The sequence below is a fragment of the Rattus norvegicus genome, chromosome 2 (genome assembly GCF_021556685.1).
Source record: "Rattus norvegicus strain SHRSP/BbbUtx chromosome 2, alternate assembly SHRSP_T2T, whole genome shotgun sequence".
NCBI lineage: Eukaryota > Metazoa > Chordata > Mammalia > Rodentia > Muridae > Rattus > Rattus norvegicus.
This window is the reverse complement of record NC_141535.1, coordinates 140822501-140847900: the sequence shown is the minus strand read 5'-3', so window position 1 is coordinate 140847900 and position 25400 is coordinate 140822501. Positions and strand designations below refer to the sequence as shown.

The 25400-nt window shown below is 43.5% G+C and overlaps 2 protein-coding genes across 13 annotated transcripts in view; one reads left to right on the top strand and one right to left on the bottom strand.

Moving 5' to 3' along the window:
* The window catches only part of Dclk1 (doublecortin-like kinase 1), a 289435-nt gene that overhangs the window by 116472 nt on the left and 147563 nt on the right, over positions 1 to 25400 (bottom strand). The window lies entirely within an intron of this gene.
* The window catches only part of LOC102552324 (uncharacterized), a 29813-nt gene continuing 16109 nt past the window's right edge, over positions 11697 to 25400 (top strand). Inside the window, exons 1-4 of one of the 5 annotated variants that reach the window (XM_087640388.1) lie at positions 11703 to 14622; positions 22244 to 22364; positions 23723 to 23868; positions 24562 to 25309. In XM_087640388.1, coding sequence (XP_087496514.1) covers positions 11912 to 13021 — 1110 coding nt within the window. In that variant the 5' untranslated portion in view covers positions 11703 to 11911 and the 3' untranslated portion in view covers positions 13022 to 14622; positions 22244 to 22364; positions 23723 to 23868; positions 24562 to 25309. Of the gene's footprint in view, positions 14623 to 15447; positions 15598 to 22226; positions 22365 to 22477; positions 23904 to 24561; positions 25310 to 25400 lie in introns of those variants that run through there. The other 4 variants (XM_087640382.1, XM_087640384.1, XM_087640387.1 and 1 more) reach the window with 4 other exon arrangements.

Below are 25400 nucleotides of genomic sequence, written 5' to 3'. Positions count from 1 at the left end.
GCCTTGCACTGCAACACAATACTTTGTGATTAAAATGAGAGCCGAATACTGACCGTCGAAGTCACCACATTCCTGGTTTCATCTCAATGTGCACAGGGCAGTGGGGGGAGGGGGCCCTACTCAGTGATTCCTCTGTGAGACCCACAGCAATTTCTTCATCATTTCACAAAACATTAACCCTTTAATGTCTAATCAACAAAAGATGTTTTGAGCTGCCTTTACTGTGAGATCAACAATGTGGCCTCTTACCACATCTAAGATCTCCCTTTAATCCCGTCAAGTCAGGCACATGTGGTAAATTTAACAGAACACCACTGGCTATGTCACTAAAGACTGGGAGGCGGGGTTGCTGAATACAGGAACTGCGTAGGAAACTTGCCCAGGAATATTCTAGTCTCAAAACCATTGCCGTCTCTATTATTTGGCATTTAATATGTTCCTTCTCGGCCCTTAAAAAACCCTCGACTTCATTTCCTCCTATTTCATCCATCCACTTCATGAATGTCTAAGTTAATCGTAAGGGGCCATTTTATTGCCATATGGCTCATGTCAGTCAAACAGTCTTTAATGTTTCCTAAGTGACAGGATATTGTATTGAATGCAGTCAGACTGATTTCAACCTAAAATGCTGAAAGGGTACACAGACCAAATCCAACACACACACACACACACACACACACTCCCCACACACAACACGTATGCCATATACATAACCACATATTACCCTACACACAAAATACACACACACACACCACATATCACACAATACACAAACATATACAACTCATACAAATATTTTATACATACACACAATACATACACACCCTAAAAGATACATGCTACACATGCATGTATACATACATATAACACACACAAAGCATACACAACTCACACATACATCATATGCATACATACACATGCAACATAACTCAATACAGATCTCATATATCTATATGCAAATCTAACACGTATCAAACACACATTTTTAAATATGCACTTATATGCATACAACATGTATATATACATTTACTCATACAAACAATACACACACACACACACACACACACACACACACACACACACACAGGCTTCAGAATGGAAACTTTCTACTCCTCCCAAAGCAGTTTTGGTATAAGATCTAAGGAGAAAAAAAATTAAATGTGTTATACAACAAACTACTGTACACCACAGAACACATAATTTCTATTAAAAACTATAAGTCCACTACTGATCCATTCACCCAAAACCAAAGAGCTCACAAATTCACAGGCAGTGTCCACAGTATCAGTTCTGTGAAAGTTAGTGAATTATGTCTGAAAGAATATTTGATCTTAGGACTTATTCATGTGGCTGGTTTCTTTCCAGTAGTCTGGACATCAAACGGGGCCTTAAAATATTCCTTAGTATGTTCCCTGGTAAGAATAAATCCATAGAAAAGCCCTGAGTTTCATTTGTTTCTCAGGAGCTTAAAGCTGCATGCACACAGGCCACAGAGAACCAGAACGTTTCATCGCTAAGGATACTCCAAACTAAATATACATCAAACAGCGTTTCAAGTGGCTCAAAATACCACAGGACATTTTTAGTAGCAGCAAGGCTTCACTAAGTAGTGGTTTAGTAGGGAAACCTTCTAAGCCTCAAAAAAAGGGGGGCTTCTGTTAGTGATTAGCCTTTGCTGCTCTGGTAAGAGAAAGAGCTGGGTTGGCAAAGGGTTAAATGCTGGCTAGGCAGAGACCAGTGCTTATAGCTCTTCTGTTTCCATTCCTCCTGCCTCTCAGAACAAAAGAGCCAGACAAAGAAGGGGGACTTGAAGCACCAGGAAGTGTGCTCTGGGAAGTAAGAGTATGAACACCAAGGTTTTGTTCCTTTCTGAAAATCGCATACATGTACACAATGAAATACAATCTTGCCTACCCTGATTTTCCCACTCGATCTCCTCCCACATTCCCGCATAATTCCCTGCTCCCAACACCAGGTCCTTTAGCCTAACTACACACAAGTGGGTGGCGTGAGGCCATCCACTGGAGCACAGTGAAGCTACCAGTGTCCATGTCCTCGGTAAAGAATGATTCTCCCTACCCCTAGCCACTGTCCCATGCCAACAGCATCTCAGTATAGGGAGGGCCCTGGAGATCATCAACACGTCTACCCCTGGCTTTGGCTGACTCGATCTTAGCTAATGTAGCGGCTGTGAAATCATGATGGTGATAGACCCACCATGTCCCCGAAGACAGTGCTCCTCCCCAGCCTCCAGCGGTGACCTTCTTTCTGTACTTGTTCCCTGAGTCTAATCTGTGTAGGGCGGTGGATTAAATATAGACGTCCCATTTAGGGCTGAGACCTCGGTGTCTTCTTCTTGCACTTTGATCAGCCATGAATCTCTCCTACTGACAGCTGTCCACTGTGACCATGAATCTTCTCTGCTCAAGGTGGAGAACAACCTAGGTCGGCTAGTGACATTTCACTTCAAATTGGTCTTGACACCACTTCCTGGGAACTGATAGCCTCCAGTAGTCAGTAAGTCAGCTAAGGCCCCTGGCAAAGCTGCCACACTGTGGAATTTTGCCCATATACAGTGCTTTCTAAAGTCTACTTACATTTTCTTAATTTTAATTTTTTATTAGTGTTTCGATGATTTTGGATACGATTTTTTTTTATCATAACCACTACTCCCAACTTTGTCCGGATCCATAACCACTTCTTTACTGTCTTCTCTAAATGTATCTTTTTCTTTAAAAGAAAAAAGTATCGAGACCAATGTGTGCTGCCCAAATGCTCCTGATGTGTAGCTCCCACTACAGCATGGTTGACCCATCGTGGGCTACACTTTCAGAGAACGCTGAACCTTTCTCCTAGCAGCTATCATTGATCACAGCCCTTCTGCTACTGATGTCATGCCCAAAACCACTCTCAGGCTGGGATTTGGTTTGTCCTGGGTTTGCACGGGTCTGGTATACGCTGTCTCAACTGCTGTGAGTTCTTGTGTGCAACAGGAGATATTGTCCCCTTGTAGTTGTCCTCCTTCTCTTTCTGTCATACTCTGTTCTGTCCCCTCTGCTGGAACATTCCCGAGCCTTGGGAGAGGGGGTACAGTGTATATGCCTGCCTTTCTAATGGGTCTTCTGCCCATCTCTGCGAGCTATCAATCCCTTCCTAGAGCTCCTCACACTCAGAAATCGCTGTGTGCATTTGCTCTCTACCTTCCCTTCTCTAGAAGGCGGTATCTCCCATGAAAGCAGGGATATGGACCATGTGGCTCAGCTCGACACCCTTCTTCAGCACCCGGACACCTACACTGAGAACGCCTGGTACACAAAGGCTCAAAAGTGGGTTGTTTAGAGATAAGTAGCTCTCACGAGTGCCACTGCTTCCTTTTATCTTTGCAACCTTTTTGCTCCCTGGTTAGTCTCCTGTCTTTGGTACCCAGGCCAGGCTGGAAGTGAAATGTCTGACAAAAAGCTCAGGACACTTGATATGAATGAGGGCTGCAACGCCAGCCTCAGCTCCAGAGCTGTGCCTCCTGGTTCTCTTCTGGAATAGGGATGGCATTATTTGGATCTGGTCCAATCAGAAAGAGTTTTATCAGTGTTTGAGAGAAAAAGATTTCACCCATTCTCCAGGAGCCAGTGAGCATTTATCCCCAGAACCTCTTAGTTCATAAGGTTAAGGTCAAAGTTCGTGTGTTCAAAAGCCAAAGCCCATGAAGTCAAAGGTCAAAGCTCATGTGATCAAAGGTCGTGTGTAGAAGATAACAAAAAAGTCAAGAGCATTTCAAAGATATAAGTCTTCTGCCCCAAAACCTCAACATTTTCTGATTCTTATAGCCCTGAGATCCCCCGCCTGGCCACTTCTCAGCTGACCAAATCCATTCTCTATCTTTCAGGCTGTCGTAACTGGTGCCTATCCCATTAAAGACCCACTGTCCATTCTAACGCCTACCGTGTAATTAACTGAACAAAGTAAAACTCTGGGAATTCAACTCTTTTTCCACACCTTCCTGTTGAATTTCTGAAAAGGGGGTGTGGATCCCTTTTGTTCTTGCCTCCGTGGCACTTCCTTGAATGTCACTCCAGCCCATGCCCAGTTGATGAGGAACCATCGAAAGAGGGACATGGAGCCAGCACCACAACCCCACTGCATCCTCCTGACTCTCAGTTGTACTCAGAGCAAACAGCAAAAGCTTTGCAATAGCCATGCTGCTTCTCTGCCTTAAATAAAAGCCCCCATCTTCGACGTGAACCAGGGTATGCTGATGAGGGGCGTTATCAGTAAAGAATGGCTTGAGAACCCACAGGTAAGGAGGCCGCCATCCTGCCCTTGCTCAGTTGTCTCTGAGAAATAAGGAAGGTTCCTTATCCAGAGAGGGGCATAACCATGACTGGAAGGCAGGCAGGTTTGCAATGGTTCCATGATGGCAGAGAGGAGTCCTTAGGGCCTAAAGCAGCACAGGGAGGGATGGTGATCAGAGGCCGGGACAGTTGGAAGAGAACTACTCCCTATCACTAAAGTTCCAATGTCTCCATTGGTCATCAACACACCTCCTCTTACCAGCCAGAGTTCAAAGGACACAGCTCAGGGAGCCAGGCTCAGTGCGAGTTAAACAGTTAAGACCTGAGTCAGCCTAGGACCCTTCCCAGCACCCTCAGTGTCATTACCACGATGAAAAAATGTTTTATTTATTGAAAGATCACCCATAAAACAAGAGAATAGAGGACACCTGCATGTAAGTAGGGGACATCAGAACAAGTAGTAAGATTTTATACATTACCATTATGCTTAAAAGTAATGTGTAAGTTTTAGAAACGTTTTTCCCTCTAGATCCTACTACTGTTATGTGTTAGTCTAGACTACATGTCTTATCATGAAATTATTGTGATGCCATTATATAACTTGCGAAGGAGTAATGGTTTGGGCAGCCTTGGTTTTTCCTTTCTCCTGAGGAGTTGGGTAACAAAGAACAGTTAAATCATGGAAGAAAGCAGAAATGGGTTGTTGATATTCATTTAAAAAATCCAAAACATATGACTGGGCATTGGAAATGCAGCAGCTCTCAGCCAACACTGCCTCCCACTTCTCAACAGCAAATGAAAACTGCCCTCCAAATATAAAGGCCATTTCACCTGACATTTTATTGCATAGGTGTTCTGTCTCTCTGTATATCTATGCCTATGTGACCCTACAAGTCAGAAGGTGGCATGAGATTCCCTGGAACTGAGTTACAGATAACTGGGAGCTGCCATGTGAGTGTTGGGAATCAAACCTTGGTCAGTCCTCTGGGACAGCAGCAAGTGGCCTTAGACACTGAGCCATCTCTCCACTGAGCCGTCTCTCCAGCTCCCTCCTCATAAACCATTTCGCTAATCAAATCAAGTGGTGGAGAATGTTGGAGTAATGACAATGAACAAAGGATGTAGACTTTGCTAATTCTGAACTAATTTAGACTATAGATGCTCTCTATCCTTGTCCCCCCACTTTTTATGGCACTGTCATTTGTAGGGACAAGAGTTAGGTAATCAACTCCCATTGTGTTTTAATTTTATCATAATTTGGTGCCAAAGAGACAGTGTACAGATGCACAGACTGTCTTGACCAAAAACCATAAAGATTTTTTTCTTTCTTGGTGATATAAAAATACATGTCTCTAAAAAGTAGCCAGAAATAGAAAAGTTTCTCTGTCTCTGTCTCAAACCAGAGACTCCTGAGCGGCTTTGAGTGTTGATTGCATAAGTAGGCCCAGCACTTCCAATATCATGGGTAGCAGCTGTTTTATGATGCAGAAGAAGAAGTAGGGCTGAAAGATGAGAAGAGGGCTTCCAGAGGCTGACCAAGGTTGTTCTTGTGCCATGACTAGGCTCATGGGAGGGACTTCCAGGGTATATTCCATAGCTAAAGTAGTAGCCCCTTCATAGAAGATACATGTCAAGACCGCAGGAGATGCCTGGGACCACAGATAGTACAAAACTGGTATATATAACCATGTGTGCCATGTTTCTTTCTCCTTTACACACCTACATACAATGACGTTTAGTTTATCAGTTAGGTTTGCTAGGAGATTAATAATAACTAATAATAAAATACAATAATTATAAAACATGCCATACTTAAATTGTTAGCACAACTGTTTTGGGAGTCCCTTTTACATAAAATAAATATATGTGCAATGCTACAGCTGCCGGGATGAAAGCTTGGGCAGCTACTAAACGAGGAGTGAGCCAGTATTGTGTATGGTATGGTTGTACTGAGGACGTTACTTTTGACATAGGCCAACATACGATTTCATCGGAAAGTACAGGGACAACGTGTTCACTACTGATAAAATTTTTCATTGATTGTTGGACATAACTGACTCTGGATACTTGATGTTACAATAAGAAAAGAGAAAAAGAAAGGAAAGGAGGATAAACTGATCTATTAATGCTCCCAAACAAATACACATTCAAATACAATTACATTGTTTCTCTCTCTGTCTCTTTGTCTCTGTCTCTGTCTCTGTCTCTCTGTCTCTCTCTGTCTCTGTCTCTCTGTCTCTCTGTCTCTCTGTCTCTCTGTCTCTCTCTGTCTCTCTGTCTCTCTCTCTCTCTCCCTCTCTCCCTCCCTCCCCCACCCCTTCTAATTTTAAAGGTATGGTCCTGAAGGGAGGCAGTTTTGGGGAACACCAGCTCCTGACTACATACTTTTGCTCACTTAGTCTTTCAAGTCTCTGCATTTCTGAAGCAGGATGGTCCTCCCTGGGGGTGCATAGGATGGGCTTGCTGAGAATCGACGTAATCATGTGATTCAGTATGTGGCAAGCCATTGCATTGCTGCTACTCTATTTTTAATACCAAGGCAAAAGATATCAGTGACTTCACAGAGATTTATCCATGAGGGTTTTAAATGCCAAGTGTGGGGAAGGAAGGAAATTTAGGCAGATTTAGAGGACAGGTGAGCACCAGGGGTAAGAAATGTCCTTTTACATTTCTAGGCAGGGTCAGAAAAATCATCTCAGACAAGAGTTTATTACACCTTAAAAGAAACAGTATCTCCCCTGTGTGGGCGACGGCCATTTCCACAAGACACAAGCTTACTTACCCCTATCTCACCCTAGTCAGAAGCTTCTAGCATCCAGCACCACGCCCCCTGCTCCCTTCCCACAGCCCCTGCCACAGCTGCCAGTTGTGTTTCCTCTCTCTAGCTCAGTACAGGCGCCTGCACCCACGTGCTTCTCCTTTGTCTCCTCTGGGTGCTATTTCCTGAACGTCGGGACCAGCACCGGCTGATAGAATTATAAACCCAAGCACACATTCTCCAGGCCCTCTGACAGAGCTTTATTAACTACGGAAACAACACAGGGCCGACACCCTGCAGCTCTCTTAGCTATAACCTACTTCCAAATAAAATCCATCCGCAATTGATGGCAGCAGCGAAGCACTAAGAGTCCACACATCAGTCGAATATTACTCCCAGAGCCTGCGAGGACACGGCTGCGCTTCTAAGAGTCGGTCTCAGGCTGGCCTCATTGTAGAAGAAGATGGATGAACAGTAAAGGCAAAACGAATTTGAGAAAAACAGGGACGAAGCTTACACTCAGTCCTGTACTGAGTCAGAAACTCAGTTGTGCCGAAAAGAGAAGAAAGAAAGAAAAATATTTCTTTCTGTGCTGGAAACAGGGAAGGGTGTCGCACATTTTCTACTCCTAAAACAAAGAAGTCCATAAAACAAGACTTTTTTTCTGAAAAGCCAACTGCCTTCCAAACCCCTCAGGCCCGATTCAGGTGTAAGGAAACTAGCATCATAGCTGCCTCTGGGCCACCGTAGCAGGACTCCGCTGGTGCAGAGTGGAACAAACACGTTAATGTGACAACCAGCCTATGCCCAGGGGACAGCTCAGAAACTGTGGAGATGTGGAGCAAGGGAGTTCACCCATAGGGCGGTGTGTCTGTGCCACACACGCTTGCTTGTGCAATGTATCTATCCCACTTACCTGCATGAGAAAATGTGAGCCATAACCGGCTGATGTGAGGATACATGGGATTTTTAAAAACTCTTACTGAGGGCTGGGGATTTAGCTCAGTGGTAGAACGCTTACCTAGGAAGCGCAAGGCCCTGGGTTCGGTCCCCAGCTCCGAAAAAAAAAAAAAAAGAACCAAAAACTCTTACTGAAAAATGATCAGGGGTTCAAGTCTGTAGAGACCGCTAGGTTTTGCACTAGTTGCCTTTTCTGAAGTGGACGCTCGTAGACAGAAGAAGGACACGTAGTCCCTGAAGTGGTCCTGCCTCTTTAGGGATGTCAGTTCACCACTGCAGGGCACACGAGTGGCACGCAGCAGACCTGCCCTTGGAGACAAGATGGTAGAACTCTGAGATTCTCTTTCCTCTGGTGTCACAGCTACTCCTAGGTGTGGGCTAACCAAGAAGGGTCACACGATCCTCGTCAATACCTCATGTGGCAGCCTTTATGCGTTATGATGGTGTTGAACATGGCAACTAAAAGCAATAGAGTCTCTGAATCCAGAACGTTCTCTGCTTATGCTACCCTGTGTGTTTGAAGTAAAGCTGTTGTGGAGAATGGCCCCCAAAGGCTCCTATATGCTTGGTCCCTAGCTGGTGAACTGTTTGAGAACGATGAGAAGACTTAGGAGGCCTGACCCTGTTGGAGAAAGCATGTCACAGGAAGTGGGTTTTGAGGTGTCAAAACCTATTCAGGCCCAGGCTGCCCCCTCTCTTAATGAGTGATTCATGGGGGAGGGTAGAGAGAGGGGGAGGGAGGGAGAGAAGAAAATAAATGCTTGGAGAGAAAAGAATTTTGTCTCACAATTTACAGTTTACACTCCATTACTGAGGCAAGTCAGTAACCTGGCAGATTTCTACTCAAGGCAGAAATCTGGAGGCAGGAACTGAAGAAATACTCCTTCCTGGCTTGTGCCCCATGGCTTTCCCAGCCCGCTTTCATACACAGCCAAGGACTACTTACCGAGGGATGCATGTCCTGCCCTCCGCCATGGGGTGTTTTCTCACACATCAATCATTAATCAAGAAAATACACTATTGATTTGCCTGTGGGACATCTAATAGGATTTTTTTTATTGAGATTCCTCTCCCCAGATAACTCCAGCTCATGTAAGAAGCAAAAGCAAAAAGCAAAACCAACCAAACAAGCCAGCAGAGAAGTATAACCATTTCTTTGGATCTTCATTTTTTTGAAAACTCCCAAGCTGCCCAGACCTTCCATGAAGCCATGTATGTGTGCTTCTCTCCTTAGCTACAGAGGCCTCTTTTGTAGATTGAGGGTAGGGGCTGGTAGCTACTCTCCCTCCTTTGCAATTGCATATATTAAAAAAAAAGATTGCATGGGTTGGAAATGGGGCTGGATTGTTTTGTCATCTTTGCTGTGGCTCTTAGAGCCCTGTTCAAGTTGTTTCCCAGATTTGCCCTGCACAGCCCTCCCAAGGGGGAAGCTTTCAGATGACCCCGGCAGGGATTTACTTACAAGGTGGAAAACACAGCTTTGAGGGGGAAACAATGCAAAACAGAAAGCAACTCAGTCTGGGGCAGACCCAGTGTTTTTCTTGTCATGAATTTTTTGCTTTAACTGGAAAAAAAATCTCGAAGACAAAAAAGAAAATGAACACTTATAGCTGGATATTGACTTAATTTGAATCCCAGCTGCAAGACCCCCCACCTACGTGAATGTGGCACTGTGGCAACATGGCATTCCTTAAACCACTAGTTATCCTGAGGAAGTGTTTGCTGAGATCAGTGCTCACTGCAGGCCATCACCAGCTGCTGAAGATCTCGCTGTTGGCCTAAGGCTCATGCTGGATTCAGACCGCAGCGAAACTGTTAAGAGGGTGAGCCAAGCTTTGGGAGAGGAAGGAGCCAAATGTAAACAGAATGGGCAGAGACCACAGTCAACCTCTGCTAGCCAACAATGCTCTCTTCTCTTAATAGCTACTGTCAAGTGATATGCTTAACCTATCAGAAGCTTACCACCATGTAGAGAGGAAAAAAAACTACTCTGTGTATTCTTCTTTTGCAACTGGATTAAATAATAAGCTTGAAATAAATACATTGTTTAAATAACAAGCTATAATTTATCATTTGTATCAAAGGCCCTATAGGGTGGCTCATACCTTTTAACCTTTTAACCTTCTGGCACACAAGAGGCTGAGCCAGGTAGGTCAAGAATTTGTGGCCTCTAAGAGATTCATACCAAGTTATTATCTCGGGAAAACAAAATGGTTGAAGTTAAGTAAAAGTATTTGCATCATGGTTTGCAGTAAAATGAATCTGTGGGTGTTACAGGCAGTAGCTGATAGATACTCTAAGATGTTAAGAAGATTCAAACCTGAAATGTGGAGAGCTACAGAGTGATGTGATGATGAGCGTTTTCAAATATATATATATATATTGTCAAACTATAATTGGACAATGCTACAGTCCATCCAGCTCCCCTATCATTAAGGTTTCATTCTTTAACTAAGCTGCACAACATTCCTCCAGGGTCATAGTTCAGCTCTTCGGTCTGTTCTGAGGCCCTGATGGACCAGAATCAGCTTGATCACAATACATTTTTGTCATCTGTATGACATGGTATTTGAGTTATGTTGGATTTATGTTGGATTTAAGCAGACCCCACAACATATTGACTGTATAAGAGGATGAGTTTTATTATGAGATTTTATGATGTTTATAATGCACTTTTAAATAATTATTAATTAATTGTCAGACCTAGCTTGCCATATAGGAATAATGGTTTTTGTGTTTCAGGGAAGGTGGTACAGGCTGGCAGAGGGCAGGCAACTTATTAAGAACCCCAAAGCCACTCTTGAGCAGGCTTTAGAACAGGCTTTTATATATATCAGCATTCCAAACATGAAGTGAGATCAAATACAAAACCATCAAAAATTTCAAATGGCCTTGCTCTAATGGCTTATAATAAACTCATTCTTTTGCCATTAAAAAAAGGCAGAGTGGGTTGCAATCCATTCCTAGTGTTAAAGGACTAAGCTCCCAATGCTTTCACTTCCTGAGTTCAATCTTTCAATTTAATCAGCACATATTTGTTTGGTGACTGTTGTGGTTTGAATATGCTTGGCCCTCGTGAAGTGGTAGTGGTATTAGTAGGTGTGGTCTTTATTAAAACGGGTGTGGCCTTGTTGGAGGAAGTGTGTCCCTGTGTAGGTGGGCTTTGAGTGCTCCTATGATCAAGTTCTGCTCAGTGCAAAACAATGTCCCCTCCTGGCTGCCTGCAGAAGAGAGTCTCCTTTTGGCTGCCTTCAATGATGTAGGACTCTCAGCCTCTTCCCTAGAACTATGTCTACTTGCATCCTTAGTGTTAAGAGCACGAACTGTGGTCAGTGGCACTAAGCATGTGAGAATACACATCTAATGGAGTCTAGCTAGGGTCTCAGGCTTTGTGTAGGGCAAGGTATCTGGAAAGCCATTGCTCTGGCCACTTACGTCCTTTCCTCTGGCTTTCTGTTTACTTGCAATCTGTGGTTGGAGGTGCCATGTCTATACCCTGACATGCACATTACCTGTGCAAAAGTGCATTTCCCAGATGATACCATTTCCAAAATCATTACACAGAAAGTGGAAGATGGCCCCACCTACCACACCATAGAGATGGCATGGTTAGAGAGTAAAGAATAGAATGTTGGCCAGCCTAAATTCTAGAGTAGTATTATGACTCCAAATAATTCATTTGGTTACAAACCTCCAGTAATGATGGAGGATAAAAACCAGAATCTAGAGCGATCGAGCTATGAAGTTAGGAGTACTGGGCACATGCAAAAAGAAACGATAGACAGCCAAACAGTGGGACCCAACCTTGGTAGGATAAGTTCTGGGAAGGGCAAAGCCATGGTTCCAGGAGGGTGAGAAGAGGCAAGATCCTGAGGGGAGGACTTCCACAACTCAGAAACCAACTATGAACTCCCAAAGACCTGGAGTCCAAGTTGCACACCCAGCCGTAAGTACTTATCTGATGATGGAAGAAATTAAAAGGCTTCTAGTTGCCCCAAAGAGAACTAAGTTGCCTTACAGCTTCCAAGCTAGCTTGACAGGACCGAGTGAACGCCAGACTAGCTGGGATGACCTATCTCATGTTTACTACCAGATGGCTAAACATCGGATGCTTCAAAGCGCTGTTGGAAAGAGAAAAAATCTTAACTCTAGCTTTGATACGTTGGCCGTAGCCAACCATCCGTTTCGGAGGGGCCATAGTGAGTGCTCATACTCAAGGGACATGGTGGCTGAGGACCGTAGACGTTCCTTCCCATTGGCCCCACATGCAACTAGCATAGCTAAGTACTGTCAGTCACAGATGTTAATGGAGTTCAACAAGGCAGAAGTGGAGGCAACTCGGAAACTGTGTAAAAATATGAAAGAGACTCAGGTAGCCCTGGAGCAGCTGGAGGACACTAGGCAGCCTCAGGAGCCAAAGGTACTGGTGCAGGCTGAAAAATCCTTCCTAGGATGCCTAATGAGAAAACATAACCAACATAAGAAGAATCAACAGAAGCTGAGGAGAGGCCACGTCCAAGAATGTGGCGAGATAGGAAGAAGAATGCAAATGGTAGGCCTTCAGTACCAACACAATAAGAACCAGATTGATGCTGAGGATTCACCGCAGACGCTGATTGGTCAAATGGTGTCAAGTGAACAGGAAGTTATGCCGAGGGTGCTGATGGGAGAGACAAAACCAAAATCAGCCCTGGGGAAGATCCAGTCCTGGGAGTTGTCATCAGGAAAGGGGAGTGAGTCTAAGATCAGCCCTGCCATCAACAGAGAGAACCAGAAGTTATGGAAGGAATTAGAACACCTTGCTCAAGATTATTACAGAGTGGAAAACACAAGGAAACAGATGCTGAAACAAAAAGAAGAGCTGAGGAACCAACGCTGGGACTCAGTGATCCACGGGACATCAATAAGGCTGGCGTGGCGGGATCATAAGCAACGATGCCCCAGTGACCCTGAAATGCTCAAGAGCTCCGTAAGCAGTCCCCTGCACCCTACGATGAGAATAAATCTGAATTAACCCCCACAATATTAGATGCAGCAAGAGTAACAGAGGAAATCCACTTAGACCTGAGGGAGCAAAACACCGTACAGCTGCCTTGTGGGAACTGTGCAGCAACCGACACTGGGCTGGAAAACCTTGACTCTAGAAGTGGGAGCTCATTTCATTGAAGACAGACCTGAAAACGATTCAGCTCTGTTTGTGTCCACCTCAAGGGATTAGAGCAGTGGCTCTCTGAGGTTGCTTGCCTGTGAAAAAGTGAGGAATTGCTCGGGCAGAGAAGACCTGATGTTCAGCACGAGGTGAGGCAGACACAACTGTTTCAAGAAAACACCTGGGCATGGCACTCAAGGTCTCAGGACACCTGAGAGTGTTTACGTGGCCTGCTGAGGTCACGCTCTGGTCCGGCTCAGAAGGAATTGGATACCCAGTGGACTCTGGAACCGTCTCAGATATAACCAGTCTCGCTTTTGTGCCGCTGGCCCTGAACTGTGCAAAGGGTGTCTGAGTCACCAGGAAGAAGCCAGGGCTTTGGTGGGCTTCCCTAGGCTGGAGGGACAGCCGGAAGCAGGAGACCTTGGGTCCTGTGGGTGTTGAAATGCTCATCAGTGAGGGGTAATGATGCTACAGGGCAAATGACACAGCTGGTGGCACAAACATAAAGGACACATGCTGGCTCACTCCCTGATTCAGCAGTGACTCAGTATCTGTGAGCAGGATGCACAGCCCTGGACTGTAATTTGGAAAAGGGCAGTGAGATAAATTTCCAGAAAGTCTCTGTGTTCTCCTCTGCCATCAACAACAAAAAGAGCAATCACCAGCAATAACAATTACACAGAGGCCAAACTTTCATATTAATTAAAAGCTGTGTAATGTACATCTTGGCCAATTTTTCAATCACCGGGAGCTAGAATTGGCCCCAGTGAGAGACGGCTTCAAGCCAAAGACAGTGAGGAACCTGACTTGAAGATCAAAGTTCCCACTCTGGTTCCGCCATGCTATGGGAGGTCACGTTACCTTTTTAATACACCTTGAGAAAGCTAGTTCTACCCCCAAAGCAGGACGACATGCTGGTTATCATGCGACAGGCCACATCCAGTGTTTAATAAAGGACAATAGCAACAGGAGTAAGAGTAACAAAATGTTCATGCTGTATATTTCTTTCTACTATGATTGTTGAAATCAAGGGGTTAGATGTAAGCCTCCTTCCTGTTCTGGAAAGTAACTGCTTCTGTGAGGAATGCCCAGGAAGGAAGAAGAGACGCTTCAGGGATGTTACAACAAATCCGTGGTATTTTGATGCTAACACCCTTGAGACAATGAGAGACAAAGGCAGAACAAATGCTTGGAGGACCACTGCCTGTTCCAGCAAAGGAGAGGAATCTGTGGAGAAAGTCTGAGAGGGCTCCTACAGAAGGAAGTGAGGATGGCAGCCAGGGTCATCCACTATTTATTTCTGTGTCACAACTGAACTGCCTTTGACCTCAATGTCTTCTCCAAGTGGTACCCTTCGGGTTTCCATCACAGTCTTAAAGGTCCTTGATAAGTGCGGCTCCTTTATCGTAAGACCTCCACATACCCATCTAAATGGCAGCTCTGAAGTCCAGAGTCTTATCTAGGTAGGAGAAAAATGTTATAACTCTTTTATCTCTTCCTTTTCTCATCCCTTCCTTTAGTCTCTCCTTCCTTTCTTATTATTTCTAAATGATCATCTCAGACAATCCAGGAGGGAAGTGTAAACGCTTTGCAAAAAAAAAAAAAAAAAAAAAAAAGAGGAGGGGGGAGAAGGCTGGGGAGATGAATCAGTTGGTGACTTGCTTTACCAGCACGAGAACTTGAATCTACTCCCCAGCACCTATGTTAAAACCAGGTATAGAAGCCCTAAGTGATTATGTTTGGTCCAGGGAATGGCACTGTTAAGAGGTGTGGCCTTGCTGGAGTAGGTGTGTCACCGTGGGCGTGGGCCTAAGACCCTCACTCTAACTGCCTGGAAACCAGTCTTCTAGGTTCCTCCTGCACCATGCCTGCCTGAGCACTGCCGTGCTCCCACCTTGCTGATAATGGACTGAACCTCTGAACCTGCAAGCCAGCCCTTTGTAAGAGTTGTCCTTTATAAGAGTTGCCTTGGTTACGGTGTCTGTTCCCAGTAGTAAAACTCTAAGACACCATATCTTTGCAATGTTAGCCCTGGAGATTCAGAGACTGGAAAACCTTTGCGGCTTGCGTCAACAAGTATAGTTGATTTGTTGAGTTCTAGGTTCAGTGAGAGAATACATCAAAAAACAAATTAGAGAGTGCGTGGTGACTAGTTCTGTCAAATTCACACAATCTAGGGAGACTCAATGGGGAATTATCTGGATTAGGTTGGCATGTCTTTAGAAATTATTTGACTATCTTAATTGAAGTAGGAAGACCTCCTCACTGTGGGCATTATCATCCTCTAGGCAGAGGATCCTGAACTGTATGGGAGTGAAAAGCAAACTACCCCTGACTGTGAGTGTGGCTAGCTGCTTCACGTTCTTGGTGTCTTGGCTTGCCTGCTATAATGGATCTGAATCTGGAATTGTGAGCTAAAATAAACTCTTTTTCTCCTGAGTTGTTTTTGCCAGGGTATCCCAGCAACGGAAACAAAATGACAGGGATCATGGTGACTATAGAAGGCACCTAAGGTAATTGCCCTCCATTGCACATGCATTCACCTGCATGCTCACACACAATTTAAAAAAAAATAGCAAAAGAGGAGGGTAGCTCTTGCCGCACCAGTTTTCTAATATCCAACACCCACTTGGAAGCCTAAAAGTGTGACTCCAATTCCAGCGGATCTGACTCCCTCTTCTGACTTCCACAGGTATTAGGTATGAATGCACATGATATACGTACACACGTGCAGGCTAAACATTCATACATATGAAATAAAAATAAATGAACCTTGAAAAGCAAACCACCTGGCATGCACTTGGTGGGGACAGAATGACAAAGTTTCTGCCTCTGGGACACAGCCAGCAGGTATGGACCTCCATGAGTGTCCATGCCTACTGTGGGTGTAAGGCTTGTTTGTATAATAATGTACATATTTTATGTTCCTCCTTCAAGGACATTCTCCCTGTTAACATTAACGACTCCATGGTGATCAGAGACAGCACAAGTCCAGGAGGCGAAGGTGTGGCTAAAGTCTCAGCAAAATGGCAAATCTAACCTTTAGCACAGCCCTTAAGGCTGTGGAAAAGAACTGTAAAAACATGGGTTCAAAAATACATACTTTCTCAACTATGCAAAATATAAGAATGGGATAGGAATTACGAGGAGCTTCATGAGTCTATAGGAATAAAAGCAGCTGCTCTGTGAGCCTACTTGTCAGAAAGATACCAAGGAAGAGATTTAGGGAGTGATTGCAGGAGATCCCACCTAGCTAAATTTTTGTGTTTATGCTTACAAAGGCAGACAGATTCCTGAGTTCTGGGTTGGTTTGGGACAGAGCAAGGCTAGGTCTGGGTGTGGTAGAAATGGTGATCTTGGGATGAGGTTCCATCCAGCTAGCTTAGTGTCTGTGCTTAACAGTGGCAGGCGGATCTCTGAATTCTTTTGCAATGTTATGTGCTTGCTGTCTCCTAAGAATTAAAGGCTTGGGGTCAGTGGATGCTGATTCATGGGATAATCAAAAGGAAACTTGGAGTAAATGACTAGATTGATATGTAAAATAAGAGATTGCCAGAGATGCTCAACTCTTGCTATCCAGAGAAATTTTTTAGAATAGCAAGAAAGAACTGCTTGGAGAACAGCCTCGAACAAAACAGGAGAGCTGTCTGGAGATCTCCAGAGAGAACAGAACTTAGACAAAGCAATCCAGAAAGCTGTCTCCAGCAGAGCATAGGCCAACAGCATGGACCCACGATTTGACTTCAAGTCGTTTGTTTTCACTGTTCCCAGACACCCCTTCTTCAGAATCCCTCTCCAAAAAGAGGCTGGTCCTTGGCAGTTAACAATTTGGCTTCATGGATAAGTTTGGGGTAGATTAGTATACAGAGGACAGAAAGGCATAAGATGGAGATAGATAGATAGATAGATAGATAGATAGATAGATAGATAGATAGATAGATAGATACATACATACATACATACATACATACATATATACATACATAGCTAGATGGATGGATGGATGGATGGATAATGATAGATAGATTGATAGACAGGTGATGGATTGACATATGGCAATATTTAGAAACTTAGTAGTATTTGTGTTGTGTGTATACATGTGTCCACTTGCCTGTAGGCATGTATTTTTTCAATTCTGCAACTGAATTGTATTTTATTAAGCCATTGTGAAGAAGAATATTATCCAGAGACTAAAATAAAACCAATGATTCCGACTAGTACTCACCAGACTACAACCAGCAAGTCAGACCAAGGCTATTGCTCTTGTAGTAAATAGAGGTGGATTTACCTGTTGTTGAGGCTGACTCACACGGCAGAATAGCTGAGTAGCCATGGAGACCATAAAGCCTAGATCTGACTGAAAAGTAGTGGTAACCTCAAACTGAGTTGCTATTTTTAGAACCATCCAGCACAGCTGAGCAGTTGCTGGCCAATAATTTACCAAATCTCTAAGTGGCCAAAGGATTTTAGAATACAGTTTTTCCAGCTCTGATTGGGAAACTCATTGATCAATTAAGCTGCTGTAGCTTGACTCTCACCCAACCCTTCATGAATAAGAAGTGGTGGAGAAAGAGGGAGAGAGACGACCGGTGAGGATTGTGCAGAGGCTCCCTGGACCAAGCTTTCTTCTCAAACTGCCTGGTAGAAATTTTTTGGGTAATAGGATTGTTATCACTTTAAATAATTCAAACAGATTTTGTAGCTGCTGGCTCCAAGCCAAGTATGAGCATTTATAATTAACAGCAGTGTACTTAAAAGACAGTTAGAAATATGCTAATGCTCTCAGCATGTTAAAGCAAAGTGGCAGACCCAATGTGACACCCTCTCTTCTTGACACATAACATTGTCCAAACAGAGAAACAACCCGTGAGCATTTGAAAACAATACTATCGATCAGGTGGAAGGCTGGTTTTGTTTTGTTTTGTTTTGTACACCGCAGTGCATTCTTTTCCTTGAGTTACAACCTAGGTTAACAAAATGACTTGGCTCCATTTTAATACGACGCACATTGCCTGCTTGCATTTTCAAAGTGTGTTTTCACAGACATACACTAATTTAACAATAGTTTTGGGTGTCTTGTTATTTTGGATTACTCCCATTTGGCTTATTTATTGGAAGATCATGTGTACGGACTGTAGCTGCATGTCCGCACCCCACATCCACCATGCAGAGCACTGTGGACTTTGGGGTGCATTCAGTATACACATATGCCTGAAGCTGCTGCGTGTTTCATCCTGTTCAGGTTACCCATGCTTGAAATGTAAGAACCGCCTGCTTTAACTGACCTTGCAGTTAATAGTGGAAGCTACCTTGCCGCAGTGTGGAGTAAGATTTGCTTATAAATAACTGTCTCTTGGGTAGAGGGGAAGAACGAAGCTGAAGGACCTTAGTTCTACTGAAGTATAGAGCTATTAAGAGGCTTGGCCTGGGAGAAAACAGGTAGGTTATGGAGTTCCTGTGAAGGACTCTGAGGGCTTTCACCAGCTTTATACTCACCACCTCAGGTCAAGATTAGGCCAAATACCAGCTTCCCACCTCGGGTGAAGGCTAGACCAACTTCCATTCTCCACCCACCCACAGTTCTCAGGAGGAGCAGGTACATTCTTGAAAATCTGCAGAATGTACTGGCTGATAGTCACCTGACCCTCTGGTCCCAGATTGAGCTCGAAAGCATGCCATATGCTTGCTAGCCAATAGATTCAAAGGTCAATATGCTTAGCCAATAAGTTTAAACTGTAATCTTGCTGATGTAACCTGTATCCCTAAAAAGTATAAAAACTGCTTGTTATAGCCATCCAGGGTCTCCTTCTAGTCACTTGCCACGAGGGGCTGACTGAAAGTTGACCCTGACATGCTGGAAAATAAAACTACTGCATTTGCATCGAACTCCATTCTCATGTCTCACTTGGGGGGGTCTCCTCGTAGTTAAGACTCACTTTGAGCCTTACACAGTCACCTCCCAAGGTCCATGGAAGACTGGTACCAAGACCCTATGCATATTAAAAGCCATACATGTTTAAATCCCTTAAGAAAGACAAAGCCTACACATACCCTTTTATATACTTCATCTCCAGGTTGCTTATAATATAGAGCAAAGGCACAGCCAGTAGTTATGAAGTATTGATCAACAAACCATAACAAGAAAATTGATTGTGTTTGTCAGAGACTCAGCCTACCCCTCCTCCATTGTTGGCTGAATCTACAGATACAGATGCTGTGAGCATGGGCGGGGTGTGGAACAGCTACATTTACAATTCTAATCTTAGCATCAGGGAGACCATGATGAGTCATATTCTACTCAACAGGGTGTCATGTGCTAAAATTTCTGGGCCCTCCTCTTTGGGTTGCCACAAAACTCATACTTCACTTTCCAGTCTGGGTTTGCTAAGTGGGGTTGCCAAACATGCATGGCCTTTTGCTGAGAGCTGTTTATGAAAACATTTTTTCATCCTGCATCAGTGTTACCCCCACTTAGCATGTTCAGATAAATGTTTCTTAAGTATCTCAAAGTAAGGACCTAATATCTGCTTCAGTGTAGCTATGATATCTCTAAGAAATGAGCTAATGTCAAGCATTAAATATGCCCATCACTTTACACCCTTGTAGGATGGGTTTTGTCCCACGTCTTTGGTAGAATCCTCATGACAAGACTTGGAGATTGGTTCTGGATTCTCTTCATTTTACCAGCTCAGAGAGGTCAGGCCATCATACCATGACAGTCTCCCTACCCATCCCTAGTACTTTCTGAGATCATATTTTCATCAGGTAATGATGTGTTGGTTGTCCGAATGATGAAGGCAAGGCTGGACTAGAAGTCAGAACCTTGGGCCTCAGCTTTTACACTAACCTGCCTGTTGACTGTGACAGGTATCAAACTCCTCTGGGATCTGGCTGCCTTACAGGTGAAGCTAAATCAGCTTTAAGATTCTCCCACAATAAATGATGCTGTTGAGCAAATGTAGCCAGTTCACAGTTGTCCTAGCTAAAGGGTGGGGATGTGCACAGCTTTGCTTAGAGTATAAAGCTCTACAACAACCCCAGAGGGCACTGTAGTACTCCCATCTTCAGATAGTTCAATCGTAAATCTCTCTATTTGCACAGGGAGCTAAAAATTAATGGTATACACAGACCCTTACAGAGAAATCAAATTTTTGAGACCAGCATGTCAAAGAGTGGTTATCCCACCTTGCCTTAGTTAGATGCTGGTCTCAGATGCTGGTCTCAGATGTCCTTGAATGCATAGAAATTTGCCTGCCTCTGTCTCCTGAATGCTGTGATTTAAGGTATATGCCACCACACTCAGCAAGATTCTGCAATTTTGATACATTCATTGCCTTTGCGACATTGATTTGTGATTTGTACTCTGAGTATTTGTCATCATTCCATGACCAAATTTTTAGGATTGTTTCCCTCAGATCTTGACAGAGCCTATGGTATATAGTAGGAGAAAGAAAAACAATTTCTGACATTTTAAAGAAGCTTCTATGCTATTTGAATTTTCCTATGAACAATCTTTCTTCCCCCTGAAACACATCCAAGTTTGGGCTGATGAAGTGACTCAGGATGGGCTGCTCACAGATGAACCATAGGATTGGAAGGTTGGGTCTTTGAGTCACATGGTGTCTTAGTTAGGGTCTTATTGCTGTGAAAGAACACCTAGGCAATTCTTATAAAGGACAACATTTAATTGGGACTGGCTTACAGTTCCAGAGATTCAGTCCATTAACATCATGGCGGGAAGCAAGTCAGTGTGTAGGCAGACATGGTGCTGGAGGAGCCAAGAGTTCTAAATCTCAATCTAAAAGTGGCCACATGGACACTGTCTTCTGTAGGCAGCTAGGAGAAGGGTGTGGATCACACTGACCAAACTTGAGCATATATATAAGACCTCAAAGTCCTGCCTCCACAGTGACACACTTCCTCTAACAAGGCTACACCTCCTCATAAGGCCACACCTCCTAATAGTACCACTTTCCATGGGCCAGACATATTCAAATGATCACACATGGTTATCAGCCTGATAATCTCTAGGGATGAAGGGAAGCTAGAAGGTGAGTTTAACCACATGGCCTCAAGCTAATCATACTATATAATGAAACCCAACATAAACTCTGGACTTCAAAGCTTGTTGATCTTCCTAGATGATAAGCACTAAAGTGTACAGGGAAGATAATATATCCTGATTTGTGGAGGAGGCATGAGGCCTTGCATGTGGAACACTTTCATATAACTTAAATTGTCCTCTTCATTTTTCTTGGCATTTGGCTAGCTCTGATTTCACAGCCTTTAGAATAAAACTATAGCAGTTTCCTGAGTTTTGTGAGTATATAGCATATTATTAAGATCTACAGGTATTAAGTCTTCAGGGAACTACTGAATTTATAGCCAGTGAGTCAGAAATTGGAACCACTCAGTGAGAGAAGTCTTGTTGGAAGTCACTGACCTTGGGAAGCCTGTGTGGACTCTGGGCATTTAGCTTCAGAGTCATAATGCAACACTTCAGCCTGTCTGCCACATCAGGGTTCAGAATGGGGACATGTCAGGCACTCCCACTGTTTCTTCTAGAACATTCTTCTTCAGAGACCTTCATGACTAGATCCATTACCCTCTCAAGGGAACTCAAATAACTGTCTAAAGTACCCCCATCCTTCCTATATTCCTTTTCTCTGTCCCTACTTTTTCCTTCTCTGGGGCACTTGATTTGTGATTCAACATGTTATTTGCTTAGGATTTTTCCCAGTAAGCGAATCTCTGATTAGATGTTTGCTTTCTGTGGGTAAGACTCTTCCTGTAGGCACTGTAATCTGCCCAGTCTTCATCACACTGGCCTGATGCCCACATGCATTCACTTAATGTTAGGTAAATCAGGATGTTACATAGTTATATGCACAGAGATATCCATGATCCTTAGTCTCATATTTGGGAGCCTCAATGCATGCGATTAACATTTTATATGTCACTTGAAAAAATATGAAAGTGCTTATTTTTCCATACTTTTCTTTTTCAAAATTTATTTATTTTATTTTTTCTTCTTAATAAACAAATCTCCCTTTGATTGCATTCTCAGAATAATTCTATTGACAGGTGGTCAAGTGTTAAACAAATAAACATACATTTGACTCAGCTGGAAGTTTTCTCCACAGAAGATCGATTCAGAAGCTGTCAGTGAGATCGTCTAGCTATCCTTTCAAGGCCATCTTCACAGGTAAATATAAAGTGATCATTGTCTTGGTTGTTATCTTTAAGTTACCACTTACCTTACCACTGAGATGACCTTTGGCCTTTACTCCTTTTCTTCCCCTGTGATAACCCCTACAGAATCTGGTGAAGAATATTTTTATATTGTGTATGTGTGTGCCTACATGTGTGTGTGTGCCCCATTTGAGTGTAATGCCCACAGAGGACGTCAGATCCCCTGGGACTAAAGTTACAGGTAGTTATGAACCACTGGTGGTTGCTAGGAACTGAACCCATACCCTCTGCAGGAGCAGCCAGTGGTCTTAGCTGAGTCTCTTCATCCCCCACATGCAGTTCCTCACGAGGACTTAGGCGAACTCAGAAGACTGTTCTTTGTATCTTTTTATGTCTCCAAGAAAAGACAGGCTTGCAATTTCACCATTACTCTGCTCTGCCTGCGAAAACACGTGCTTGTCACCCACACATGTTTTATCTAAAAGATAAGCCACTTGTTTCAAGATTTGTTGAGAGAGAAAATCTGGCCCGAGGCAGTGAATAGTCACAGAAAATTGGTATTTATTATGTGTGATTCGGACACTTAAAACAATGAAAGCATACCACGCTTACACAGGCCAAACCATTACCTAGTTTTGAAAGTAAATTTTAAAAACCATTTCTACAATCAAGGTGCTGTTCACGTTGATTTTTACTTTCCTGTAAGTTTAGATATTTCACTTCAAAAACATCATTTTTAAGTCCCCAAGTTGCTCAATTGATAGTGGGCTCTTAAAGTGTGCTTGAACCGAACTGACATTTCAAAGAAACCAAGAATAAGAATATATATATATATATATATATATATATATATATATATATATGTATATATGTATACACACACACACACACACACACACACACACACACACACACACACCCTTAGACGGATACTGTGAAGAACGTCTTGAGAGACCTCAACCCTGTATTCAGGAGTGTAGGGGGTCAGGTCAAGGTACAATAAGGCTTTGGTTTTTCTTCCTCTACAGATACTCAAAAAAGCAATTGCATACAATGTACAGTTGGCAAAGATTCTTTCCCACCCTGTGAGCTTCTTCTTTACCTGCCTGATTGCTCCTCTGCCGCACGGGAACTGTTTAATTGTCTGAGCTCCCGCTTGTCAATTATTGAGATGAATTCCTGAGCAAATGGGGTCTTATTCTCATTCTCTGTGTTGTGCGGGGCACTACCTATTTTTCCTTTCTCTGCTTCGGTTTCAGACTTCACACTGGGAGGTCTTGGTCTATAGCAATTGGTTTCTTTTTAATAAGGTTTATTTAGTTTTATTTTTTCACGTATGAGCGTTTGCCTGCATGCATGTATGTGCACCAGCCTGTGGAAGCCCAAAGAGGACATTGGATGCCCCGAAGCTGGAGATTGACATGGCTGTGAACTACCATGTGGGGTCTGGGAGCTGAAGCAACTGTTGCTCTTGGGCTCCGAGCCATCTCTCCAACTGCAAACTGGAGTTGATTTTTGTAAGTGTGATGGGTATGGATCTTATTTCATTTTTTTCTGTGTCCGCATATTTTGTATCTTGAATTAAGTAGGAGCATTTGGGAGGATAGGCAGACCTGGGAGGAATTGGAGGGTGGAGGTGATGGGGAGACAGAGGCACCCCTATTCAAGTGGCAACTGCCTTGCACGTTGAAATTCAGTACATCCTATAACTCAAACCTAATCACAGATGGTTGCCCTCTAACCCAAGACTTTCTAACAGAGTGACACAGATAAAGTGAGTCCTCCACACACATCCAATCTTTCCTTGCCTTGCTTCCAGGAATGCCTTATGAAAGCATACCTTAGCCCGGTGTCCCTCTGTGGGCGCCCACACCACTTCTGGCTTGCTACAGTCCGGCTCATGAATTGCTCCCAGGTCAAAAATATTTCTTAAAAAATTCACCACAACCAAGTTTATCTTATAACTGTTTGTTGCCTAGCTGTAGTCAGAAACTGGTCCTATCAAAGATATGCACTAGGCCTGGTGTTACCTGCCTATGTTGCCTACAAGGAAGCCCATGAGGATCACCATAGTTTTTACTCTTTTTGTTTTTGTATGGAAACTGTTGAGCAACCTTGTTTCCATGTTTAGCCAGACAGGCTCCAGGAAACATAATTTAGTTGGTACAGCAAAGAGTCTATCTTCCTTCAACTCATTTTTCTGCTGTTAGAAATTCCCAGGCGTAATCTGAATGCCCAAGAACCTTGAATGAACAGAAAGAAAACAAAATGCCCTCTGGTAAAATACAGTGGAAACATTGGATGGAAGTTCAAATCTGCAATGAAGCAAGTGGACTTGGTATAGATCACATCAGACAACCCCAGAGAACACAGCTCCCCTCATAGACCTCAATTATTTGCCTACAGATAAGAGGAGATATAATCTGTCTTCCCTGCATCACTGTAAGTTTGGTGCCCCAGAAATGTGTATAAAGCTCCCACAGTGGGCTGCACGCTGTGTGGAATATCCTTTCCAGAAGGTAAACAGTCTGGAGTATCATTTCTGACTGTGGAAAGATGGCCTTCAGAGAAGGAACTATGGGAACTTTGCCCAAAGCTGGAAAATCCCAGCTTCATGGAGGCAGGCATGGTGGTAGCTGTCTCTACTCCAGTACTCAGGAGGCAGAGGCAGGGTGGATCTCTGTGAGCTTGAGGCCAGCCTGATCTATATAGTAACACCTTATCTCAAAAAATAAAACAAGCTCACCCTTGGGGAAGTGTTGAACTACAATCCTCAGACATCTGAAGGAATGACAAAGAAACAAGCTTCTATATCCATCAGTCTAAATAGCGCATCTCGGGCCCTCATTCCATTCATTGTACTCTATAGGCGAGGTGGGATATGGAGATTAAAGATGCCTCTGTCTAACATGCAGGTGCTTATAATTAAGTGAAATAAAATGCAAACTATGATCTTCAGTTTTCTTACCAATTCTGTTAGCCACTAGCTATGTGAAAATAATGCTATTTTTTTTCTCTGCCTACCCACCTGGGTCATGGAGTATCCAGG